General features: G+C 48.0%; 2 protein-coding genes and 1 long non-coding RNA gene across 4 annotated transcripts; 1 reads left to right on the top strand and 2 right to left on the bottom strand.

The window, feature by feature from the left end:
* The first annotated feature begins 8 nt into the window (after positions 1-8).
* Positions 9-6650, top strand: LOC308580740 (uncharacterized protein). Its single transcript, XM_081182863.1, has 2 exons — positions 9-1061; positions 2089-6650. The coding sequence occupies exons 1-2, from the start codon at positions 893-895 to the stop codon at positions 3501-3503; spliced, it is 1584 nt and encodes a 527-aa protein (XP_081038989.1). The 5' UTR covers positions 9-892; the 3' UTR covers positions 3504-6650.
* Positions 4534-9223, bottom strand: LOC308581347. Its single transcript, XR_014004995.1, has 2 exons — positions 7366-9223; positions 4534-6767 (listed from the first exon to the last, which is right to left on the bottom strand). It is a non-coding gene; the product is annotated as an uncharacterized lncRNA (long non-coding RNA).
* A 2027-nt stretch (positions 9224-11250) lies between these two features.
* Positions 11251-20398, bottom strand: LOC308580751 (uncharacterized protein). Of its 2 annotated transcripts, XM_081182887.1 has the most exons (4): positions 19808-20398; positions 19246-19377; positions 16210-16344; positions 11251-13857 (listed from the first exon to the last, which is right to left on the bottom strand). In XM_081182887.1, exons 3-4 carry the CDS (start codon positions 16229-16231, stop codon positions 12326-12328), a joined length of 1554 nt encoding a protein of 517 aa, XP_081039013.1. In that variant the 5' UTR covers positions 16232-16344; positions 19246-19377; positions 19808-20398; the 3' UTR covers positions 11251-12325. The 2 variants fall into 2 exon arrangements, with proteins under 2 accessions (XP_081039013.1, XP_081039012.1); XM_081182886.1 differs by lacking the exon at positions 19246-19377.
* Between the last annotated feature and the right edge of the window lie 1086 nt (positions 20399-21484).

Below are 21484 nucleotides of genomic sequence, written 5' to 3'. Positions count from 1 at the left end.
TGTGTTACCTTTGCAGTAACTGTCCAGTGTCAGTGAGTTCCACTGTCCATTTTTACTAGCTCCTTTTTCCAAGCAAACATTAAAAACAAGTGCAAGAGAACAATCTAAAATTTTCACCCAGGACCTCCGTACAGGCTTGCGTCCCGGGAAGGTCACTTTGGTACTGCAGTTTGACTTCACCCCTGGAGGTGCACTCCATTGCCCCTTGGGACAGAGGCCAACAGCCTGCTGCCTGTTGCTCTTGCTGGGCTCTCATTTTTTGTACGAAAGTGAACAATTTTTCCCTGTACAGCTCATGGTTTGTACCTTTCTCTCTCTCTCTCTCTCTCTCCCTCCCTCTCTCCCCCCCTCCGCCAACACCCTTCCCTTGCAGGATTCGGGAAGTATTGAAATCAGGTAAGAATCCACCTGCTTTCGGGCTTTTTTCCCAGAGGTGGGGGTGGGAATCGTCATACTTGTGTACATCTGACCATCCATACCATACATTCAAAGCAGTAATTTGCCAATTTAAACAGCCACGGCTTCCCCCAAAGAATCCTGGGAAGTGAAATTAATGGGCCTCAATAGCCATGTCCATTAAGAGCCACCATAGGGTGTTGGGGCCTGGGAAATCAGGGTTGAGTCGTAAGATAAGAACGACCTACGACCTTCCAGGTGTTGCTGGAACCCCAGTTTGCCACCATCTCTGGCCACGCTGCCTGGGGCCAATGGAAGTCCAGCCTTACCCCTGTTGCCCATCTTTCCTGCAAGGAACGGAAAAATAAAACACATCTCTGAGGTATTTTGTGCTGAAGGTCTTGACCCGGATACGAACCCAGGACCTCTTGTGCATTAAGGAGGCTTTCTATTAACGTAGAGTCTTTTTCTGCTGTTCAAACTTAAAGCTATTTACATGGTTCATTTTCTGTTTACATATTCCCCCACCCCTCTCTCCCACTGCCTCATAATCCTCAGGGAAGAAGAGGACACTCTGGCGCAGAGACTTGAGGAGCTCAAACGGAAATACGGTGATCTCTGTCAGAACAGCCCTGCCTTCCAGGAGATGATGCTGAGACTCAAAGGTCTGCATCTTCCACTCAGTGTTGGGCAAACAGACCTTTGTTTGTTAAGGGTTTGGGGATTTTTAGCTCTGAAGGGGGAACAACAGATCCCAGGGTGGGTGCCCTTTAAATGCATGTCCCTTAGCTGCTTCGATCTCTCTTTGCAGTGAGCTGCCTAGTTTGCTTCTAATCCTTTTATTTGAAGCATTTTTGCTCCACTCTTTAGTCGAAAATGCTCAAGAGTGACTTGGAAAGATCAGTCGTAAGAGGGTCGGCCCTCAATCCGAAAAACACAACTCATGTGGAAAAAGTGATGGGGAGGGGGGAAGGAAAAAAAGCAACTGCACCTGTTCCTTGAAGTTGCAGTTCTTACAATGACTAGTTCAGATGGATAATTACTATTTATACCCCACCCATCCGGCTGGGTTTCCCCAGCCTCTGTGGGCGGCTCCCAACAGAATAGTAAAAACACAATCAAACATTTAAAAATTCCCTAAACAGGGCTGCCTTCAGATGTCTTCTAAAAGTCAGATAGTTGTTTATCTCCTTGACATCCATGGGAGGGGCATTCCACAGGGCAGGTGCCACTACCGAGAAGGCCCTCTGCCTGGTTCCCTGTAGCCTCACTTCTCACAGGGAGGGAACCGCCAGAAGGCCCTCGGAGCTGGACCTCAGTGTCCGGGCTGAACAAGAGTTCAGGTAGCCTGCTAGTTGATGTCAGTTCAAGGATGGCCAAATGCAGTCAGGCTTCCTCAGCAGCGGTGATGGAGTAGCCTAAGGGACTGACTGGCACTAGGTAATTTAATTTAAGTTGCCGGCTTGATTTCAGTTCTATCTTTGCAGCAGGAGTAGATCTGCTGAAATGAGCGGACCTCATACTTAGCCGCTTTCGTAGATTTCAGTGGGTCTGAAATACAACCCATGAAGACTAGAACCTTGCTTCTAAACAACGCCTGCAATAATATCTACCTTTGCTTAGCCAAATCTGCTGCTGCTGCTGCTCTGTTTGATGAATTCTCTCCCTGTCTTGACGCTCTCGTCCCTGCAGCCGGCTGGTTAGGCCACAGCAAGGAAGGGGAGCCTTCTCTGGGGAGCTCGGAGCGGCTACAGCTGAACCGGATGATGTGGGGGGGAGACGAGGTCAGCTTCCCCCGGGGGGACGGCCAGGCCGGAGCGTCCGAGGGCCACTCTCTGGACAGCCGGGGACCAATTTCCATCCCTTTCGGCAGGGGCTTCTTCGACTTCAGCGAGTTCGCCGTGCAGCAGAGCTTCCTGCAGAAGAAGGGCCTCCCGGAGGTCTCGAAGGGCTATGGGGTGGTGGGCCTGAGCCCGGGCGCCGCGAAACCCCCGCCGGCCGAGAAGCCCTACAAGTGCAACGAGTGCGGGAAGAGCTTTGGCAAGCGGTCGACGCTGAACACGCACGGGCGGACGCACACGGGCGAGAAGCCCTTCAAGTGCTCCCACTGCGACAAGCGCTTCAGCCAGAGCTCCCACCTGCAGCTGCACGAGCGGACCCACACCGGCGAGAAGCCCTACAAGTGCCTCCTGTGCGAGAAGAGCTACAACCAGCGCTCCAGCCTCATCATCCACGAGCGCAGCCACACCGGGGAGAAGCCGTACACCTGCCTCGAGTGCGGGAAGAGCTTCAGCCAGAAGGCCACGCTGGTCCTGCACGAGAAGAGCCACCGGGGCGAGAAGCCCTACAAGTGCCTGGAGTGCGGCAAGGGCTTCAGCCTGAGCGCCGACCTCATCCGCCACCAGAGCATCCACACCGGCGAGAAGCCCTACACCTGCTCCGAGTGCGGGAAGAGCTTCAGCCAGAACTCGCACCTCATGGCCCACATCCGGACCCACACGGGCGAGAAGCCCCACAAGTGCCTGGAGTGCGGCAAGGGCTTCAACTGGACCTCGGAGCTCGTCGCCCACGAGCGGACCCACACGGGCGAGAAGCCCTACCAGTGCCTCTACTGCGAGAAGAGCTTCAGCGTGCGCTCCAGCCTCAGCAAGCACGAGCGGACCCACACCGGCGAGAAGCCCTACATCTGCCTGCAGTGCGGCAAGGGCTTCATCCAGCGCTCCAGCCTGGTGGCGCACGAGCGCTCCCACACCGGCGAGAAGCCCTACATGTGCCTGGGCTGCGGGAAGTGCTTCCGCGAGAGCTCCCAGCTCATCGCCCACGAGCGGACGCACACCAGCGAGAAGCCCTACGTCTGCCCCGAGTGCGGGAGCTGCTTCAAGGCCAAGGCGGCCCTCATCCGGCACCAGCGTTGCCACCTGGGCCTGAACTCTTTCATATGCGCGGACTGCGGGAAGATCTTCTCGTCGGCCGCCGAGAGCCCGGAGAAATGCCCCGAGTGCGTCAACCTGGGCCTAATGGCCGACCTCGCACAAGCCTCCGGAGAGGCCTACCTAGAGGGGGCAGAAGGAGGAGGAGGAGAAGACGGAAGTGAGGCGAAGATATGAGAAGCGTTTTTTACTTTCCTCTTGGCCGGTGACCTCTTGCACCCTCTTTCAGGTGAAAGGATGGCATCAAAGAACTGTGCCACAGCTGAGGGTGAACTCTGGTCTGGTCAGTGAAGGAAGAGCCGGTGGGCACAGTTGCCTTCTCCAAACATAGCTGTGAAAAGGATGGGGTGGCCCTCCCCTCCATTTTAGGCTAACTGCTTCCTTCTCTTTCCTTCTCCTCTTTTTTCTGGCCCTACGGCTCTCCCTTCTCCATGCTGGGCTTAGTAAGGAAGGAGCGGTATAGAGGTGTGAGGCTGCTGCCTAGCAACAGGCCACCATGCTCTCCATCGGCCTCCCAGGAAGCAGGAAAAGGTCTGTGCAAGACCAGGCCCGAATGCCTAATGGTTCTCTCCTTGTGGCAAAACAATGGACATTTTCAGACCACTGGGCGAGGAAAGCATGGGGTATGGGGGGAGAGAAGATTGTGTATAAGAAGGAGGGATGGTGACGTGGTTTGAGGCCCATTAGTCTCGCCCTCAACTCTTGCCTAATTCAGTTTTTATCTGGTGAGGAGGGTTTGGCGTGGCAATTGGGCAGCCATTTTAGCATTGATTCATGCTGTGGCTTGGCCTAGATAACCCCCTCGCTGCCAAGCCCTAACCGGACTGCAACGTTGCTTGGATTTGGCAAATGAATTTCGCCCGGGCTTTGCTTTCCGCAGAATAAGTTTATGAAGAACTGCCCATCAGGACAAGGTGGACCCAAGCTGGGGTGGCAGAATGGGAATAGCACTGACCGCCAATCTGAGCCAGCCGAGGTGCTGGTCCATGTGTTGGCACACGGCAAAGGATTCGAATCCATGCCGGCCATTTTACCCTGAGAAATGGGTTGGAACCGTGGCAGCATAATAGGAATGGACCAGGAACAGAAGCAAAACTGGCTTTCTTTTTTAGATGAATTACGTTTTGATTGTAGGAAATGAATTCAATTTTTTGTCTTGTTTAGCATCTGGCTTGGGTAGCAGTCTCAACTAGCGGTGTATGTGATATTATTTATTTATATATATATATATGTACGTCTGTGAACTGTCTCCTCTTTGTCACGCTGAGGGTAGGCTTTTTGCTGGGGCATTTTTATCCTGTCTCACATACATTTTTCAAACATCTCCAGACTGCTGGAATGGGCACAGAATTGGACTTTAATTTAGAGATGTAGCAGGATGCGGTGGTAGAATCCAGAAAAGGGCCTAACGCCACTCCCCCCCGCCTTTTGAATCACACAGACATGTTTGGTTGAAAGGAGAAAGCTAGCAGATAAGGGGGGGGGAAGAGTCTAGCCCAGACCACTTCTTGCAAGGGAGTTTGTTAAGTGAGGAATCGTTTTTTAGAAGTTACAGCCCCATTTTACACTTCAGGACTCTGCCACCTCATTCCGTTCTTTGTGGAGACAAGGCCTTAGAGCAGAGATGGGGAACCTCTGGCCTTAAATATGGTGTTGGACTCCATTTCCCATCAACACCAGCCTGCAGAGCAGCTGGGCATGATGGCAGTTGTAGTCCAGCAACACCCGGGAGGACAACCGTTTTTGCCATTTCTGCCTCGGGAGACTGTCAACACCGCATACCAGGTTCAAGGAACCTTTGGGTGTTGCTGAACTACAATCCCCTGGCTACTGGCCATGCTTACTGGGGCGATGGGAGTTGTAGTTCCTCACAATTGGGCGCCAGCCCAAAGAATCATGGGAGTTTCTGTGAAAGGGACAAAGAGTTTCTCCAGCAAATAATTCTCCTCAGCAACCTTCCCCAGCCCCTGATTTTGTTGGACTCTGGTCATCCCTGACCATTGCCGTGCTTCCTGAGGCAACCTTTGGCTCTCCAGATGTTGATGAACTACATCTCCCATCAGCCCCCACAAGGGTGACCCAGGAATGCTGGGTGCTGTAGTCCCAACAGCAGGGTACCATTTCCTCATCTTGGCCTTAGAAGGCCCTAAAGGGCTATTGAAGGCCTCACAGGGAGGGTCATTCCCCCCCTTCACCCCACTCCTGAGCTGCTCGACTGCGGGGTGGGGATCTCGAGGGATCCTTTCCCCTCTACCGCCGGTTCAACAAATCTTGACTTGGATTGACTTGGTTCAGAAGTAGTCTCTTTTTCAAATGTGGGCACTGTTATCTCATGGCCCAGATGCCTCGTTTGGAAGTAGAAATTCAGTGTCGGATTCTCCCTTTACGTGACGAGCTTTCAAGCCAGGGAGAAGAGTGGATTTCGAAGTCTGGCACCCACGTGCTTCAGATACTGGAAAAATATTATAAAGAGGGAGAAAAGCACGGGTGCACTTTCAAATAAGTAATGTCCCTCTGCGTGTGATGTTTCTGTCACTTATTTCAGATAAACACATAACTGTGGAGAATCTATGCTGGTATTCGGGAAAGGCCTCTTTGGAGTGTGGCATCTGACGGGGACCCTTTACTAGATCCCAAATACAGAAATCTGCGGTCTGAAATTTATGTGGTTACCTAAAAAAAAAAAGAAACCGCAGAAGGAAGAATCACACATTTCATTCCTGCCAGCAATATAGGAGGTGAAGTTGTGACCCTCCAGAGGATTGTTCGACTCCAACTCCCATCAAGCCTGCAGCCACCATGGGTTGCAGGGTGTTGGGATTTGTAGTCCCACAACCTCTGGAGGGCCACAGGATCCCCAGCCCTGATCTATATCTGCACCACCAGAATCTTCACTGGTGTACGCAAGACACAGGGAGCTTGCAGCCTTACAGTATGTTTTTGAACTCTCAGCTCCCATCCCCGGCCTGCATGGAAAATGGTCACGAATAATGGGAGTTGTAGACCATGTTTGGAGGGCCACAGGTTCCTGTGTTGCATTCTAGGGTTTATTTAAGGCCATGAATTTCCCCTGAAAAATTGGACGCTACTAGCAAGAAAGGGGAGACGTTACTGAACAGCCCTAACAAACCAACCGACTGCCTGTGTGTAGCTCTTTTTAATCCCTTTTTGCTGATTTTTGTTTTGTTTTATAAAATGGTATTGTTCGCTTTCTCTCTTCATCTCTAGCTTTCCTTTGAATACAAATATGCTTTGTTTTGAATACCTTTCTGCCTTTTTTCTGCTTTATTTCTTAAGCTGAATAAAATGATCTTTGCAAAAGCAGGATGTTTCCACGCTGGTTGTCTTGCCACACCCTTGGACTCCAACTCTCAGCATCCCCAACCTTTCTGGCTGTGCCTGATGGGTGTCGGAGCGCCATCTGGAGGGGACTTCCCTGTCCTAATGATTAAAAAATATATACATTATTTAAGTCAAGACTCTTGGTCTATGTAGATAAGATGTAAAAGGTAAAGGGACCCCTGACCATTAGGTCCAGTCGTGGCCGACTCTGGGGTTGCGGCGCTCATCTCGCTTTATTGGCCGAGGGAGCCGGCGTACAGCTTCCGGGTCATGTGGCCAGCATGACTAAGCCGCTTCTGGCGAACCAGAGCAGCGCACGGAAACGCCGTTTACCTTCCCTGCCGAAGCGGTACCTATTTATCTACTTGCACTTTGACGTGCTTTTGAACTGCTAGGTTGGCAGGAGCAGGGACCAAACAACGGGAGCTCACCCCGTCGTGGGGATTTAAACCACTGACCTTCTGATCGGCAAGCCCAAGAGGCTCAGTGGTTTAACCCACAGTGCCACCTGCGTCCCATAGATAAGATGCACACACAAACACCCCAACGTGGAATAAATTTGTTTATAGACTTCTTTTTCCAAAGAATTTAAAGCAGAGCTTTCCAAACTTGTCATGTTGGTGACACGCTTTTTAGACATGCACCATTTTGTGACACAGTAATTCAGTTTTACTAGCAAACCAGAGGTTAAACTAACCCTTTTCTAGCCCCCAGGAGAATTTGCGTGACAGACCTTCACACTGCAGTCGACGCACTAACATGTCGCGACACACCGTTGGGAAAGCTCTGATTTAAAGGCTCTGTTCCCCCCACCATTTTATCCTTCCAACAATCCTTTGAGATAGACTAGGGTGACTTACCTCACAAAACGTCACCCAGTGAGCTTCATACCTGAGGGAGGGGTGGGGATTTGAACCGGGGTCTCTTAAAAAGCACAATGCCAAACCCAACCACAATTTGAGAAACCACCATTGGGTGGGATGTGTTGGGTGCCTCGGTTTTAGTCAAGATCCCATCTGTGGATGAAACCAATTTAACACTTGCTGTGAATTAATGGAGAACAGTCCTTCAGCCCATGATGTTCCCTTCAGTACAGTGGTACCTCGGGTTAAGAACTTTGCTTCAGGATGAGAACAGAAATTGCGTGATTGGTGGCGCAGTGGCAGCGGGAGGCCTCATTAGCTAAAGTGGTACCTCAGGTTAAGAAAAACTTTAGGTCAAGAATGGATCTCCAGAACGAATTAAGTTCTTAACCCGAGGTACCACTGTACTATCGGTAGCTGTGGGGACTAGCCCACGGCCTTCCAGTTGTTGCTGAACTACAACTCCCAGTCAGGGATTATGGGAGTCGCAACCCCGCATCTAGAGGCTGTGTCGACACCTGGGAAACTCATGCTATGCCAGCTGCAGCTGGTGAGGTTTGGAAGGGCAGCAACTTGGGCAAGGAGTGCCCTTCAGGCATTACGGAAGAATCCTTGGAGGCTGATGGCAGCAGTTCCCAGGGGATGGTTCAGGATCCTACAGTGACGGGACTCTCTGCAAAGGACCAGGAGGCAAGTCCCTCTCTGTGCTGCTTTTGGCCTTTGCCTCTGAACAGTCTTGGCTCAGAGCCATAACACCAAGAAAATCAAAAATTGTTACAACCCACCTGTACCAAACACCCCATTCCAAATTTCCTCTCCACATAAAACCTGTCAATAATAAATTTCCATTTTGTGTGGCTAGGAGTGGTTCCAGCGGAACTCTTGGGGAGACAGGAAGCTTCGTAGTAATCTGCCTTATGCGGAGTCAGACCACTGGTCCATCTAGCTCAATACTGTCTACACTGACTGGCAGCAGCTGTCCAGGTTTTCAAGCAGAAATCCTTCCCAGACCTAAACTGGAGATGCCTGTGTTTGAATTTGGGATTTTCTGCATCCAGAGCAGGTATTCCTTAAGCTACATTCCCTTCCCTTCAGGGCTGTCATGTGTTGACTAGCTGGAGGGCAAGTTAATCTTGAAATTCTTCTCTGGCACAAATTTTTAATCTCAGCCGGAGAGTAATTTGGCATTCTGATGCTCATCTCTTATTTGAGGTGGGCATTACTAGCCGCCTTTCACTCTGCTCTCATTTCGGATACGTCAAGCTTTACCACATCTCTTGTTCTGATTCTCCACAGTCAAGGAAGTTTATATTGAAAGCTGGCAGGTAGTATTAATATCCCTAGCTGTCTCCTAGCAGGTGCACCGCAGGATGGAGAAATTAAAAAAGCAAGCTTACACCCATCGCTGTAGCACCCGTTGAATTCTGCCTGTGTTACATGCTCTCCGTTTCTGTAAGCCACTTGCCTTGCTGCTGAGATCGCTTTTGTTTTTGATTGTTTTAAAAGACTTTTATACAGTGGCTAAATTCGTGTGGTCAGGGAAAAAACCAAGAATAAAACACAAAATAATGATAGATAAGAAGGAGAGAGGAGGATTTGGCCTCCCTGACATGGAGTTATATCATGATGCGGTGGGTCTGACCTGGCTAAAAGAATGGATCAAATTAGATGACTCGGATGTACTGGATTTAGAGGGAGTAGAGACGAGATTTGGATAGCATGCCTATCTAATAGATGAAAAAGTCAAAGTGCATAAAGGCTTCCTAGGGCATATAGTTAGAAAGTCTATATATAAAATATGAGAGAAATATAAAAGACTCCTAGAACCGAAAACTCCTTGGTGGGCATCGCCAGCAGAAATTGTCGCAGTGAAAAAATTAAATATGAAAGAAAACTGGGCTACCTATAAAATGGTATTAAAGGAAGAAAACGGAGAATTGGAATTAAAGGATTATACAGAAATTAAAGCTCATATTAGTGATTCGTTTCAATATATTCAAATTAAGTACAGATTAGCAAAAGACAAAAAGTTAGGATTTGAAAAAGAAGTATCAAAATTCGATAAATACTTAATACAAGAAAAATAAAAAAAATATCTAAATTGTATAATTTGATCTTAGAGTGGGAAACAAAGGATGAATTGGTTAAAGCATCAATGATCAAATGGGCGCAAGATATTGGGAAAAATATTATGTTTGAACAATGGGGAAAATTGTGGAAGGAAGATATGAAATTCACTATGTGTTATATATTGAAAGAAAATTATCTCAAAATGCAACACAGATGGTATTTAACACCTGAAAGAATAGCAAAAATGAATAAAAATTGTAGTGATGTCTGCTGGCGATGCAACACTGGAAAAGGTACTATGATACATATATGGTGGAATTGTTTAAACATCAAACAATTTTGGGAAACAGTATATAACGAAATGAAAAAAATGTTCAGTTATTCATTTAGGAAAACACCAGAAGGTTTTTTATTGGGAACAGTACCAGGAAGCCTAAAGGAAGAAGACAAGACCTTATATTTATATGCAACAGTAGCTGCAAGGCTATTGATTGCAAAAAATTGGAAAAGTGGTACTGTACCAACAAAGATAGAGTGGCTTGCCAAATTATTGGAGTACTACAATATATCCAAAACAATGGGAGAAATTGGTAGGATCTCAAAAGAGAAGGCAGACAGGGACTGGAAGGTGTTTAAAAGATACTTGCTGTCTATATCGAAAAATCAACTCCTATTAGAATAAACAAGTTTCGTTTCAAATATTGGAATACTAAATAAGATGGATAACAATGTCTAATAGAAAAAGAAATATGAAATTAGGTTAAAGGTGTGTGAAAGAAAGTAATAGAAGTAGAAAGAAATTGCAATTGAGTAGATTGGAAGTCTAACACAAAGGGTGAGGGGTGGTGGGTGGTGATGGGAATTATCTGTGGGATTGAGTGTAGGTATGTTGTAGGTATGTAGGTATGTTGTATGAAATGTATGTATGTGTATTAATGTTGAATTATTTTAACAATAAAAAATTATATAAAAAAAAGACTTTTATACAGTGGTACCTTGGTTTAAGAAGAGTTTAGTTTATGAACAACTTGGATTAAGAATGCTGCAAACCCAGAAGTTAGGTGTTTTGGTTTGTGAACCTCGCCTTGGAATAAGAACATGTTTCGCTTCCTGTTGAGTGTTCCATTTGGAAATTGAGTCCCCCGCTGCTATGGGAAAGCACGCCTTGGTTTAAGAACGCTGTAATACATAATCTGTTTTATTTAATGTTTGTGTGTGTTTCAGTTAGGGCTGCAACATTAAGTTCATCCAATGGTTAGATCAGTTGACTGGAAATGTTTTGATTTAATAATAATAATAATAATAATAATAATAATAATAATAACAATAATAATGATTCTCCCAGATTAAAGGAGCAGATTTTTAGTCTGTTCCAGTAAGGGGGGGTTCGTGGTTTCATGAATGACAGTCAATGCTGTCTGTGCAACAGCCCAACTCTGAAAATTCAGGACTGACACGAGTACTGGCCAATCAGAGTTCAACTAAAAAATATACCAGCAGATTTTCCTTGGTCCTGATCCTAAGAAGAAATTTGGCTGGGTGTCAGATACACTCCAAGCACACGTCCGTGACATTTACACTCAGCATAAAACCTGCATGTTCTTTGTATCCCAGCCCCGTTAACGGAGCAGAGTGAGAAAGGAAAGCACTTGAAATAAACTGACTAGCTTTATCAAGCAATGTAAGAGATGAGCTCAAGAGAAGTAAAGGCTGCATTGGACACAAGGAAACAGAAAAACATAACCAACAAAATAATAACAACAGTGAGACGTATACATCACATTCTTACGTTGAGGACTAGCGCCTTTGCCTCATAAGACCAAATCTTGGGAACTAGTTGTGAATCTCCGTCTGCTGCAACAGCAACGATTGCTCCTCTTCTGGGCCTGAAGATTCGCGTGGAGTTTCCTTTGATGGGCTGCAGTGAATTGCCCTGTCACCCCAGCTGAGCCATCCCATACTTCTCTGCCCCCACAACCCTGGTTCATTCTCCCTCGCCATACAAAATGCATACCGCTGATATTAATTCTCAGTGCGGGTCCACCTGCACGATACACTTAAAGCAGCATTGTACCACTCTAAACAGCCATGGCTTCTCCTGAAGAACCCCAGGAACTGTAAGAGTGTTGGGAGATCCCCTCTATTCTCCCTCAGAAAGCTACAACTCCCTGGGAAGAAGGACGGAAAATCGGTCTGGGAATTGTAAGCGCTGTGAGGGGAATAGGCGGCCGGGATGTGTGTGTGTGTGTCTCCCAATGTCTCTCATCACCCTTAACAAACTACAGTTCCCAGAATTCTTCACACGAGTGTTTAGATGCGGAAGTCAAGGCTCTTAAAACTGGGCGCTTGGCCAAGGCCAACTAGCGAGCCCTCGATTCGTTCAGAGGGCTTTTGGGTCGCGCTCTGTTATGCCAGCCCAAAGCTTCAAATGTTGAGATGGTTACCCATCTGCATGCAGTTGTGGATGGTGACTGTTGAGCCTGGTGGAAGCCTGACGGTAGGTGGCGCCAGAGAGCCAATGTGACTAATTCTAGTTCTGTCCTGCCATCTTCCCTGCCAAATTCTTCCAGTGAAACATGGAGACTAAAGAGGAAGCTGACAGACGGTGCTGCCACCCCCTGGACTGGAAGTCGGGTAGTTGGGAGTCTGGCTGGCGAGGTTGGCGGGGCATCCCCCGATCTGCCCTCGTGTCTCAGCCACCGCTCCTCGCAGGGATTCTTCATTCTACATTAAGCCGCCACCTTCATTTAAAATGCCCTCCCCGATTAAGGCATCGCTGTCTGCCTCCCGCCCGTGGGTTCTTAGGTGGGTGGCAAGGTGGGTGGTTCGAATGAAGCTCTTTCCACAATCGGGGCACTTGTGGGGTTTCTCTCCCGTGTGGATCCTCCGGTGCCGAGTGAAGGCCGACTTCCAGCTGAAGCTTTTCCCACAGTCGGTGCACTTGTAGGGCTTCTCCTCAGCGTGCGTCACCTCGTGGGAAACCAGCTGCGCCCTCTCGCAGAAGCTCTTCCCGCAGTCCAGGCAGTTGTACGGCTTCTCCCCGGTGTGCAGCAGGAGGTGCCTGATGAGGACCGAGCTTCGGCTGAAGCTTTTCCCACAGTAGGAGCACTTGTAGGGCCTCTCGCCGGTGTGGGTCCTCTCGTGCAAGAGGAGCTGCGCCCTCTGGACGAAGCCCCTCCGGCAGTGGGCGCACTTGTAGGGCCGTTCGCCCGTGTGGATTCTCTGGTGTCTGATAAGGTCCGAGTGCCAGCCGAAGCGCTTCTCGCAGCCCAGGCACTTGTAGGGCTTCCCTCCGGTGTGGGTCCTCAAGTGCTCGATGAACTCCGAATTCCAGTTAAAGCTCTGCCCGCACTCGGAGCACTTGTAGCGCTTCTCCCGGGCGTGGATTCTCTCGTGGATGGCGTGGTAGGCCCTGCGGATGAACCGCTTGTTGCAGAAGGAGCATTTGTACGGCCTCTCGCCCGTGTGGATTCTCTGATGTGTCAGGAAGACTGACTTCCTGTTGAAGTCTTTCCCGCACACCACACAGTGGAAGGGTGTCTCGCCCGTGTGCGTTCTCTCGTGCGCAATGAGCTGCTCCTGCTGCCGGAAGGTGTTCCCGCAAACTAAGCACTGATACGGTTTCTGCCCGGTATGGATCTGGTGGTGCCGGAGCATGTTCGCCTTGGAGCAAAAGCGCTTCTCGCAATCCAGGCACTTGTACGGCTTTTCTGCTTGGTGGACTTTCTTATGCACGGCCAGTTCTGAGCTCCCCGCAAAGACCTGCTTGCAGGCGGTGCACTGATGCGCTTTCTCCCTCTTGCGCATTTTCCTGGTTACTGGGAGCTGCGTGCTCTGACTCATCAGCTCTCCGCAACTTGAGCATGTCGCCCTTGCCTGGGTTTTCTCTCCCAAAAGGTTCGCCCTCCAGCCAAAGTGCTTCCCGCAATGCGTGCATTTGCGGGTTTTCTCCGGCTTGTAGATTCTTTGACGTCTAAGGCGATGGGAGACAGGCTCTGCACTTTCTCCGATGCGCAGCTTGCGTCTGCCAGCCTTCCCAAGCGCCTGCACGTTTTCCGATTCACTGACATCTGCCGAGAGTCCTTCTTGGGATACACTCCTCCTCTGATCCATTGGGTTACCTGTGAGATCTACAGATGCCTCTTCCGGCACATGAGACGTGGAAATGCTCTCTTTGGTTCTGTCAGGTGAGGCTCCGGGTTCGGAGAGCTCGAGGTGTAAGGAAATCTCCTCACTCTCAGTCATGGAAGCACAACCTACGACAACAAGATTTTTTTAAAAAATGAATCTCTTCTTCTTAACAAGGTAACAGCCTGTTGGCTGGATCAGGTCAGTCCAGCCTCCTGTTCTCACACTGGCCAAGTCCTCAAGCAGGACATGAGCACAAGCGCAATTTGTCTAATCCTCCCAAAGCCACCCAGGTTGGTGGCCATTCCTGCCTCCTGTGACAGAGAGTTCCATAGGTTAACTGAGATCTACAGGTATAGGGCAGTATACAAATTTTATTAATAGTAGCACTATAGTGACAGGGACGCGGGTGGTGCTGTGGTCTAAATCACAGAGCCTAGGGCTTGCCGATCAGAAGGTCGGCGGTTCGAATCCCCGCGACGGGGTGAGCTCCCGTTGCTCGGTCCCTCCTCCTGCCAACCTAGCAGTTCGAAAGCACATCAAAGTGCAAGTAGATAAATAGGTACCGCTCCGGCAGGAAGGTAAACGGTGTTTCCATGTACTGCTCTGGTTCGCTAGAAGCGGCTTAGTCAGCTGGCCACATGATTCGGAAGCTGTACGCCGGCTCCCTCAGCTCATAAAGCGAGATGAGCGCCGCAACCCCAGAGTTGGTCACGACTGGACCTAACGGTCAGGGGTCCCTTTACCTTTACTAGTAGTGATGATGATGATGATGATGATAACAATAGCAATAATTTATTATTTATACCCCGCCGATCTGGCTGGGTTTCCACAACCACTCTGGGCGGCTTCCAACAAAATATTAAAATACAATAGTCTGTCAAACATTAAAAGCTTCCCTAAACAGGGCTGCCTTCAGATGTCTTCTAAAAGGCTGGTAGTAGTAGTAGTAGTAGTAATAGCACCCGTTATTGTTCATATAGCTGAGAATTTAAATTGCCAATCTCTTCAGCCAAATGAAACTAATCTGTGAAATCCAAAAGCTTGCATCCTTTTACCAGCAAGAAAAATTTGATCCAATCAAAGGAATTGCCTTACAGAAGTTTTTATTTAATTCTTTGGGCACAACAATTTTTTGTAGACAAAAAATATATTGCATTAAGTCCTGGGAAATGTTTTTGTTTGCTTTATATACAAAAAACAACTACTGTGTGTTTTATATACAAAAACAACAACTTTGTTGGACTGGTCATGTTGTTCGGATTATCGTCTTCCAAAGCAACTACTCTATTCCAAACTTAAAAATGTAAGTGCAATGCTGGCGGTCAACAAAAGCAGTTTAAAGACTCTCTCAAGGCAAATCTTTTAAAAATGTAGTATAAACACCGACAACTGGGAAACACTGGCCTGCGAGCACTCCAATTGGAGAACAGCCTTTACCAAAGGTGTCATGGGCTTTGAAGACACTCGAACTCAAGACGAAAGGGAGAAACGTGCTAAGAGGAAGGCATGCTTGGCAAACCCTCACTGTGATCAACTCCCGCCCAGAAACCTATGTTCCCACTGTGGAAGGACGTGTGGATCCAGAATTGGCCTCCACAGTCACTTATGGACACACTGTTAAGACCGTGTTCATGGAAGACAGTCTAGCTTGGCTAAGAGTGGTCACCAAAGAAGAAAGACGACTATTACTAAGTTGCATTCCAAAGCTTGAATTGTTTTCCATTCCAGTAGGAATGACAAGGAATCTGTGGCCCTCCACAAATTGCTAGACTACAACTCCCATTGGCTCCAGCCAACATAGCCAGAGGAGAGGAATGATGGGAGTTGTAGTCCAACCAAAATACAGTGGTGCCCCGCAAGACGAAATTAATTCGTTCCGCAAGTTTTGTCGTCTAGCGAATTTTTCGTCTTGCGAATCACGAAATCCCATAGGAATGCATTGAAAATCAATTAATGCGTTCCTATGGTCAAAAAAGGTCCAAACAAAGCCAAATTTGGTACAACAACAGTTTATTAACTGCTCTTTAAAGTCACACATACTGTAAAGAGCAGTTCAAAAATTGAAGGGAAAATAAATTAACTTTATAAACAAAACATGTCTTTGTTTTTAGACAAAGGAAATAAAGTCGCGAGACGTTTTCGTCTTGCGAAGCAAGCCCATAGGGAAATTTCATCTTGCGAGGCAAATCGAAAACGGAAAAACCTTTCGTCTAGCGAGTTTTTTGTCTTGCGAGGCATTCGTCTTGCGAGGTACCACTGTATCTGGAGGACCATGCAGGCTTCACATCCTTGTTTCAGTCAACGGTGAATTATTAGTTCACCGTGCCATTCAGATTATTTCCTCGTTGGCACAGATGCAGGGGGGCAGTTTTAATGGTATTATATGCTTTACCCACCACTGGGATGTGGTCCCTGAAAGGGAATGTGGCCCTTGAGGTGATAAAGTTCCCCCATCCTTGTCACAGCCAGAGTCTTACCTGTTTTGGAGTCCAGCGCCATCTTATAGTGTCTTTCGGGAAAGATAAACAGGCTGAGAATCTTGCTTCACAGACATTCCAGCGAAGCCAGCTTCTGTTGTCATTCGCCTCTACATAAAACAAGAAGGCCAGTCCCTACATGAAAGAAGAGGACAAAAAGAAAGAAAGAAGAGGGTGGCGCTGTGGGTTAAACCACAGAGCCTAGGACTTGCCGATCAGAAGGTCGGTGGTTCAAATCCCTGCGACGGGGTGAGCTCCCGTTGCTCGGTCCCTGCTCCTGCCAACCAAGCAGTTCGAAAGCATGTCAAAGTGCAGGTAGATAAATAGGTACAGCTCCGGCGGGAAGGTAAACGACATTTCCGTGCGCTGCTCTGGTTCACCAGAAGCGGCTTAGTCATGCTGGCCACATGACCCGGAAGCTGTACGCCGGCTCCTCGGCCAGTAAAGTGAGATGAGCGCCGCAACCCCAGAGTTGGTCACAACTGGACCTAAGGGTCAGGGGTCCCTTTACCTTTTAAAACAAGAAGGCCAGTCCCTATACGAAAGAAGAGGACAAGGGCACAACAACTCTGACACCAGAAATGGCAATATCCAAAAATCCATATAACCCGTCCAATGACCAGGGCAGCCCATTAGTGACCTTACGGTGGCTGCCACTGTATAACGAAACGTCAAAGGGAGACCCCAGAATGCAACTTTTAGCCCCTGCCTGCTCCAAAGACTGAAAACACAAGGAGCTTTGGGTTCGAGAGAAGCTACAAGTTCTTTTATGTACAATGGAACTTCACAGAACACACAATTTAAGTCGCTCTGAAATAAGGTGGCAGACTCTTCTTCCTCAGAGGTCCTTTTTAAAGCAGAGGTTGGAGGACCATCTGCCACAGATGCTTGAGATCCCTGTTTTGCAGGGGGTTGGTCTAGATGACCATGGGGGAGTCCATTCTAACTCTACAATTTTATGATTCTATATGGGAGCGCTCCCAATAATCTGCCCAGGTATGTGCACAGGTACAATAGCAGATCTAGCCGAATGGCAAAACACAGAAAACTGCACCAACTGTCACAGTGCATACCTAATTTTTATTTATTATTATTATTATTATTATTATTATTATTATTATTATTATGGGACGCGGGTGGCGCTGTGGGTTAAACCACAGAGCCCAGGACTTGCCAATCAGAAGGTTGGCGGCTTGAATCCCCGCAACGGGGTGAGCTCCCATTGCTCGGTCCCTGCTCCTGCCAACCTAGCAGTTCGAAAGCACGCCAAAGTGCAAGTAGATAAATAGATACCGCTCCAGCGGGAAGGTAAACGGCGTTTCTGTGCGCTGCTCTGGTTCACCAGAAGCAGCTTAGTCATGCTGGCCACATGACCCGGAAGCTGTACGCCGGCTCCCTTGGCCAATAAAGCGAGATGAGCGCCGCAACCCCAGAGTCGGCCACGACTGGACCTAATGGTCAGGGGTCCCTTTACCTTTACTATTATTATTATAATTATTAAAATTAGTATACTGCCCTATACCAGTAGATATCAGGGCGGTTCACATAATTAAACGATTACTGCATATGAAGGTTGTATCATCTTAGGAGGAGAGTGGCTGTAAGGGGGAGTGGCTACGGCACTCATGAAGGGACCCTGCACTTTGGAATCTGCCGCTATATTAGACTACAACTCCCATCATGCCTCACCGTTGGCTACAGTGGCTGATGGGATTTGGAGTCCAGCAACTTCTGGAGGGTCACAGGTACCCTGTTCCTGATTTAATGGGAGATGCCAGGGATTGGCAGATTAAGTTGGTGGATTATGCCAAATTGGCAAAAATGACCGGAAGAATCAGAAATCAGGAAGAATAATAAGGGATGGGGAAAATTTATAATTTCTCTTAAAAATCATTGTAAACTGTTGGAACTGTTAGTAGGACTGGAATAACACTTGTAGTTTAATGGTGAATTTTGGACATAACGGAGATGTAAAAGATTTGGATTATCGTGAAAGATGCAGGAGGAAATGGCTAACAATAGGACCCACAAAGAGGAGGAGGAAAGTCTGGGAGATTCTTTGGAATCTTGTTTTTATGTTGTATATTGGAAATGTGACTGTAAAACTTTGATCTGAAAGCAAAATAAACAAATAAACAAATGATGATGATGATGATGATGATGATGATGGAAGCAGTTGCTCTGCCCCTAAACTCCATGTAGGAGCAAAAAGACATGAACCAGGCAGGACTCGGGAGTCAGGCTACAGGGCTGGCATTCCTACTACAGGCCTTTATGCTGTGAACTGCCCTGATGTCTGCGGATGGAGGGCAGTATACAAATTGCATTAATAATAATAATAATAATAATAATAATAATAATAATAATAATAATATGCAACTGGTTTTGCTGATTAAGACTCAGCAGTCTCCTTCCCATTCATGAAACTGGAAGCCCTGGGCCCTCTTAAACCCAAAGCGGAAGTGTTGCTCCTGGACCATGGATGAGGGAGTCTGTGTGGCCCTCCAGGCGGTGCTGGACTCCAACTCCCATCAGCCCCTGCTGTTGGCCAAACTGGCTGCTGGGGCTGATGGGAGTTGAAGTCCAACACCAGGTAGTGCTTAGCCAGGCCCGTTTTAATCCACAACATACACAGGGCTTTAATATACTGTGATCAAAAACCGAGGAGAGGAAATGAGGTAACGAGGCATGTAATCATAACCATAACAACAACAGAAACAACACTTTGGGCGCCTGACAACGACTCCAGTCCAGAAAAACTGACAATCTAGCACCCGCCAGATGCTGTTGAACTACAACTCCCATCTCCCCCTGACCACTAGGCTGCACAGCCTGGGGGCTGATGGGAGTTGGGAGCCCCACAACCTCTGGAGGGGCCAGGGGTCACCCCCCCCCCATCCCTGTAAGAAAGAGATGTGCCTGGAAGACAGATCTATTTATATTTATTTATAAAGGTCTGGATCCAAAAACTCTGAGCAGATCTCTCCCCCAGGTGCAGAAGACATTAGAGGCAATATATGAGAAATGTTTTCTCACGGAATCTCTCTGACAGCCTTTCTCATGCCTTTGTCTTTTCTGGTGGCCTTTGTTCCCAAATGCAGCAGACCCCAGACCGTTCCATACAGCCTGGTTTCTTGATTTCTTTTTCACCCTATTGAACATCTGCCTCTGGCAATAAAAAATATTAAAAATGCAATAAATCTGAAGTGAATTGGCTTTAAAAAAAGAAAGAAATATCTCGAGTGGATTGGCATTTATTAAAAAGAAAAGGGCTGGACTGCAGTCCTGTCTGTGCACCCCTATTCCTTAGAAACGTAGCCCTGAGCAGGTAAAAAATAAAATTAATATCAATGCACCCGCGGATCAGTTTGCTTGTGAGTTCCTTCGCTCCACAGACCCGTGGAGATGAAAAATGGCAACAAGGACATAAAGCTTCTTGTATCCAATTTCAGGGCCTCGGATCTTATCTCTGGACACAGAAATAAACAGGCCACATTGCTGGCATCCTCCCCCTTCTTTTCGCAAACCCGATCTCAGATACACACCCACCCGCACCCCAAAATGCACACACCCTTTAGTTGCATATTGTGAAACTTACCAGGGGCTGCAGCAATTCTCCCCCACGGAGACAGCCGCGCCCCGCAAGCCGTGCAAAATAAAATGCATGGGAAGCCCAGGCAGCCCCTTGCAAAGTCGATCATTTAAGGCAGGACGGAATCCCCTTTCCTGTCTTTCCCAGCGCAACCTCCGGGGCCCCCTGGTGGCCGAACGAGGTATCATAGAATTGTAAAGTTGGAAGGGACCCGTAGGGTCATCTAGTCCAACCCCCGCAATGCAGGAATCTCAGAGAAAGCATCCCTGACAGAGGGCCTTCCAACCTCTGCTTAAAAGCCTCCATGGCAGGAGAGGCCACAACCTTCCGGGGGAGCCTGTAGTGACCTCGGAAAGTTTCACAGGCCAGGGTGGAAGATACAGGTGTGCAATGTTTTCCACCCCCAGTTAGAGGGACTCTTTGCTTTTTATACTCCGAGTGAGGAAAATCAAAAGCTGCCTTACAGAATTGTTGAATCGTAGACTTGGAAGACAAACCTAGACAGCATCTTAAAAAGCAGAGACATCACCTTGCCAACAAAGGTCCGTATAGTAAAAGCTATGGTTTTCCCAGTAGTGATGTATGGAAGTGAGAGCTGGACCATAAGGAAGGCTGATCGCCGAAGAATTTATACTTTTGAATTATGGTGCTGGAGGAGACTCTTGAGAGTCCCATGGACTGCAAGAAGATCAAACGTATCCATTCTTAAGGAAATCAGCCCTGAGTGCTCACTAGAAGGACAGATCGTGAAGCTGAGACTCCAATACTTTGGCCACCTCATGAGAAGAGAAGACTCCCTGGAAAAGACCCTGATGTTGGGAAAGATGGAGGGCACAAGGAGAAGGGGCCGACAGAGGACGAGATGGTTGGACAGTGTTCTCAAAGCTACCAGCATGAGTTTAACCATACTGTGGGTGGCAGTGGAAGACAGGAGGGCCTGGCGTGCTCTGGTCCATGGGGCCATGAAGAGTCAGACACGACTAAACGACTAAACAACAACAGACTTGGAAGCGATCCCCAGAGGTCATCTTGTTGAACCCCCACAAAAAATAAAATAAAAATAGTGCAGGAATCACAACTAATGCATCCCTGACAGATGGCCCTCTGTTTTAAAATTTCAGTCCGCCACCTTCTGAGGGAGTCCGTTCCACTACCAGAAAGTTTTCTCCTGCTTCACAAGGTGAGAGCCGACCCAATAGCTTCAGGTTACAAGAAAGGAGAATCCGACTAAACACCAGGAAGAACTTTCTGGCTGTGACAGTGGAAGTGGCTCCCTCGGGAGGTTGTGGCCTCTCCTTCTTTGGAGGTGTTTAAAGCAGGGGGTTGGACTAGATGACCCTTGGGGTCTCTTCCAAGTCTACTATTCTATGGTCCCCAGAAAAGGCAAGTGGTTTGGCCCCTGTGAGCACAGCAAGGTGGACAAGATGGGCCACTAGCCTGATCCAGGAGGAGCCTTCATCTGAAGGATGATGATGATGGTGGTGGTGATGATGATGATGATGATATTTATCAAATTTATATACCACTCTATACCCGGAGGTCTCAGGGCAGTTCACAGAAAACATCAACATAAAAACCACAATACAGTGGTACCTCGGGTTAAGAACTTAATTTGTTCCGGAGGTCCGTTCTTAACCTGAAACTGTTCTTAACCTGAAGCACCACTTTAGCAAATGGGGCCTC

The sequence above is a fragment of the Podarcis bocagei genome (genome assembly GCF_964188305.1).
Source record: "Podarcis bocagei genome assembly, chromosome: 2".
NCBI classification, from domain to species: Eukaryota; Metazoa; Chordata; class Lepidosauria; order Squamata; family Lacertidae; genus Podarcis; species Podarcis bocagei.
This window is presented reverse-complemented; position numbering and strand designations above follow the sequence as displayed.

Bases quoted from the DNA above. Each gene is read 5' to 3' on its own strand.
- LOC308580740 (XM_081182863.1), top strand. From the start codon at position 893: ATGGTTCATTTTCTGTTTACATATTCCCCCACCCCTCTCTCCCACTGC. The intron at 1,062-2,088 runs GTCTGCATCTTC...TCGTCCCTGCAG, and splicing joins GATGATGCTGAGACTCAAAG to CCGGCTGGTTAGGCCACAGC.
- LOC308580751 (XM_081182887.1), bottom strand. From the start codon at position 16,231: ATGGCGCTGGACTCCAAAACAG. The intron at 13,858-16,209 runs GTAAGACTCTGG...TTGTTGTCGTAG, and splicing joins GGCGCTGGACTCCAAAACAG to GTTGTGCTTCCATGACTGAG.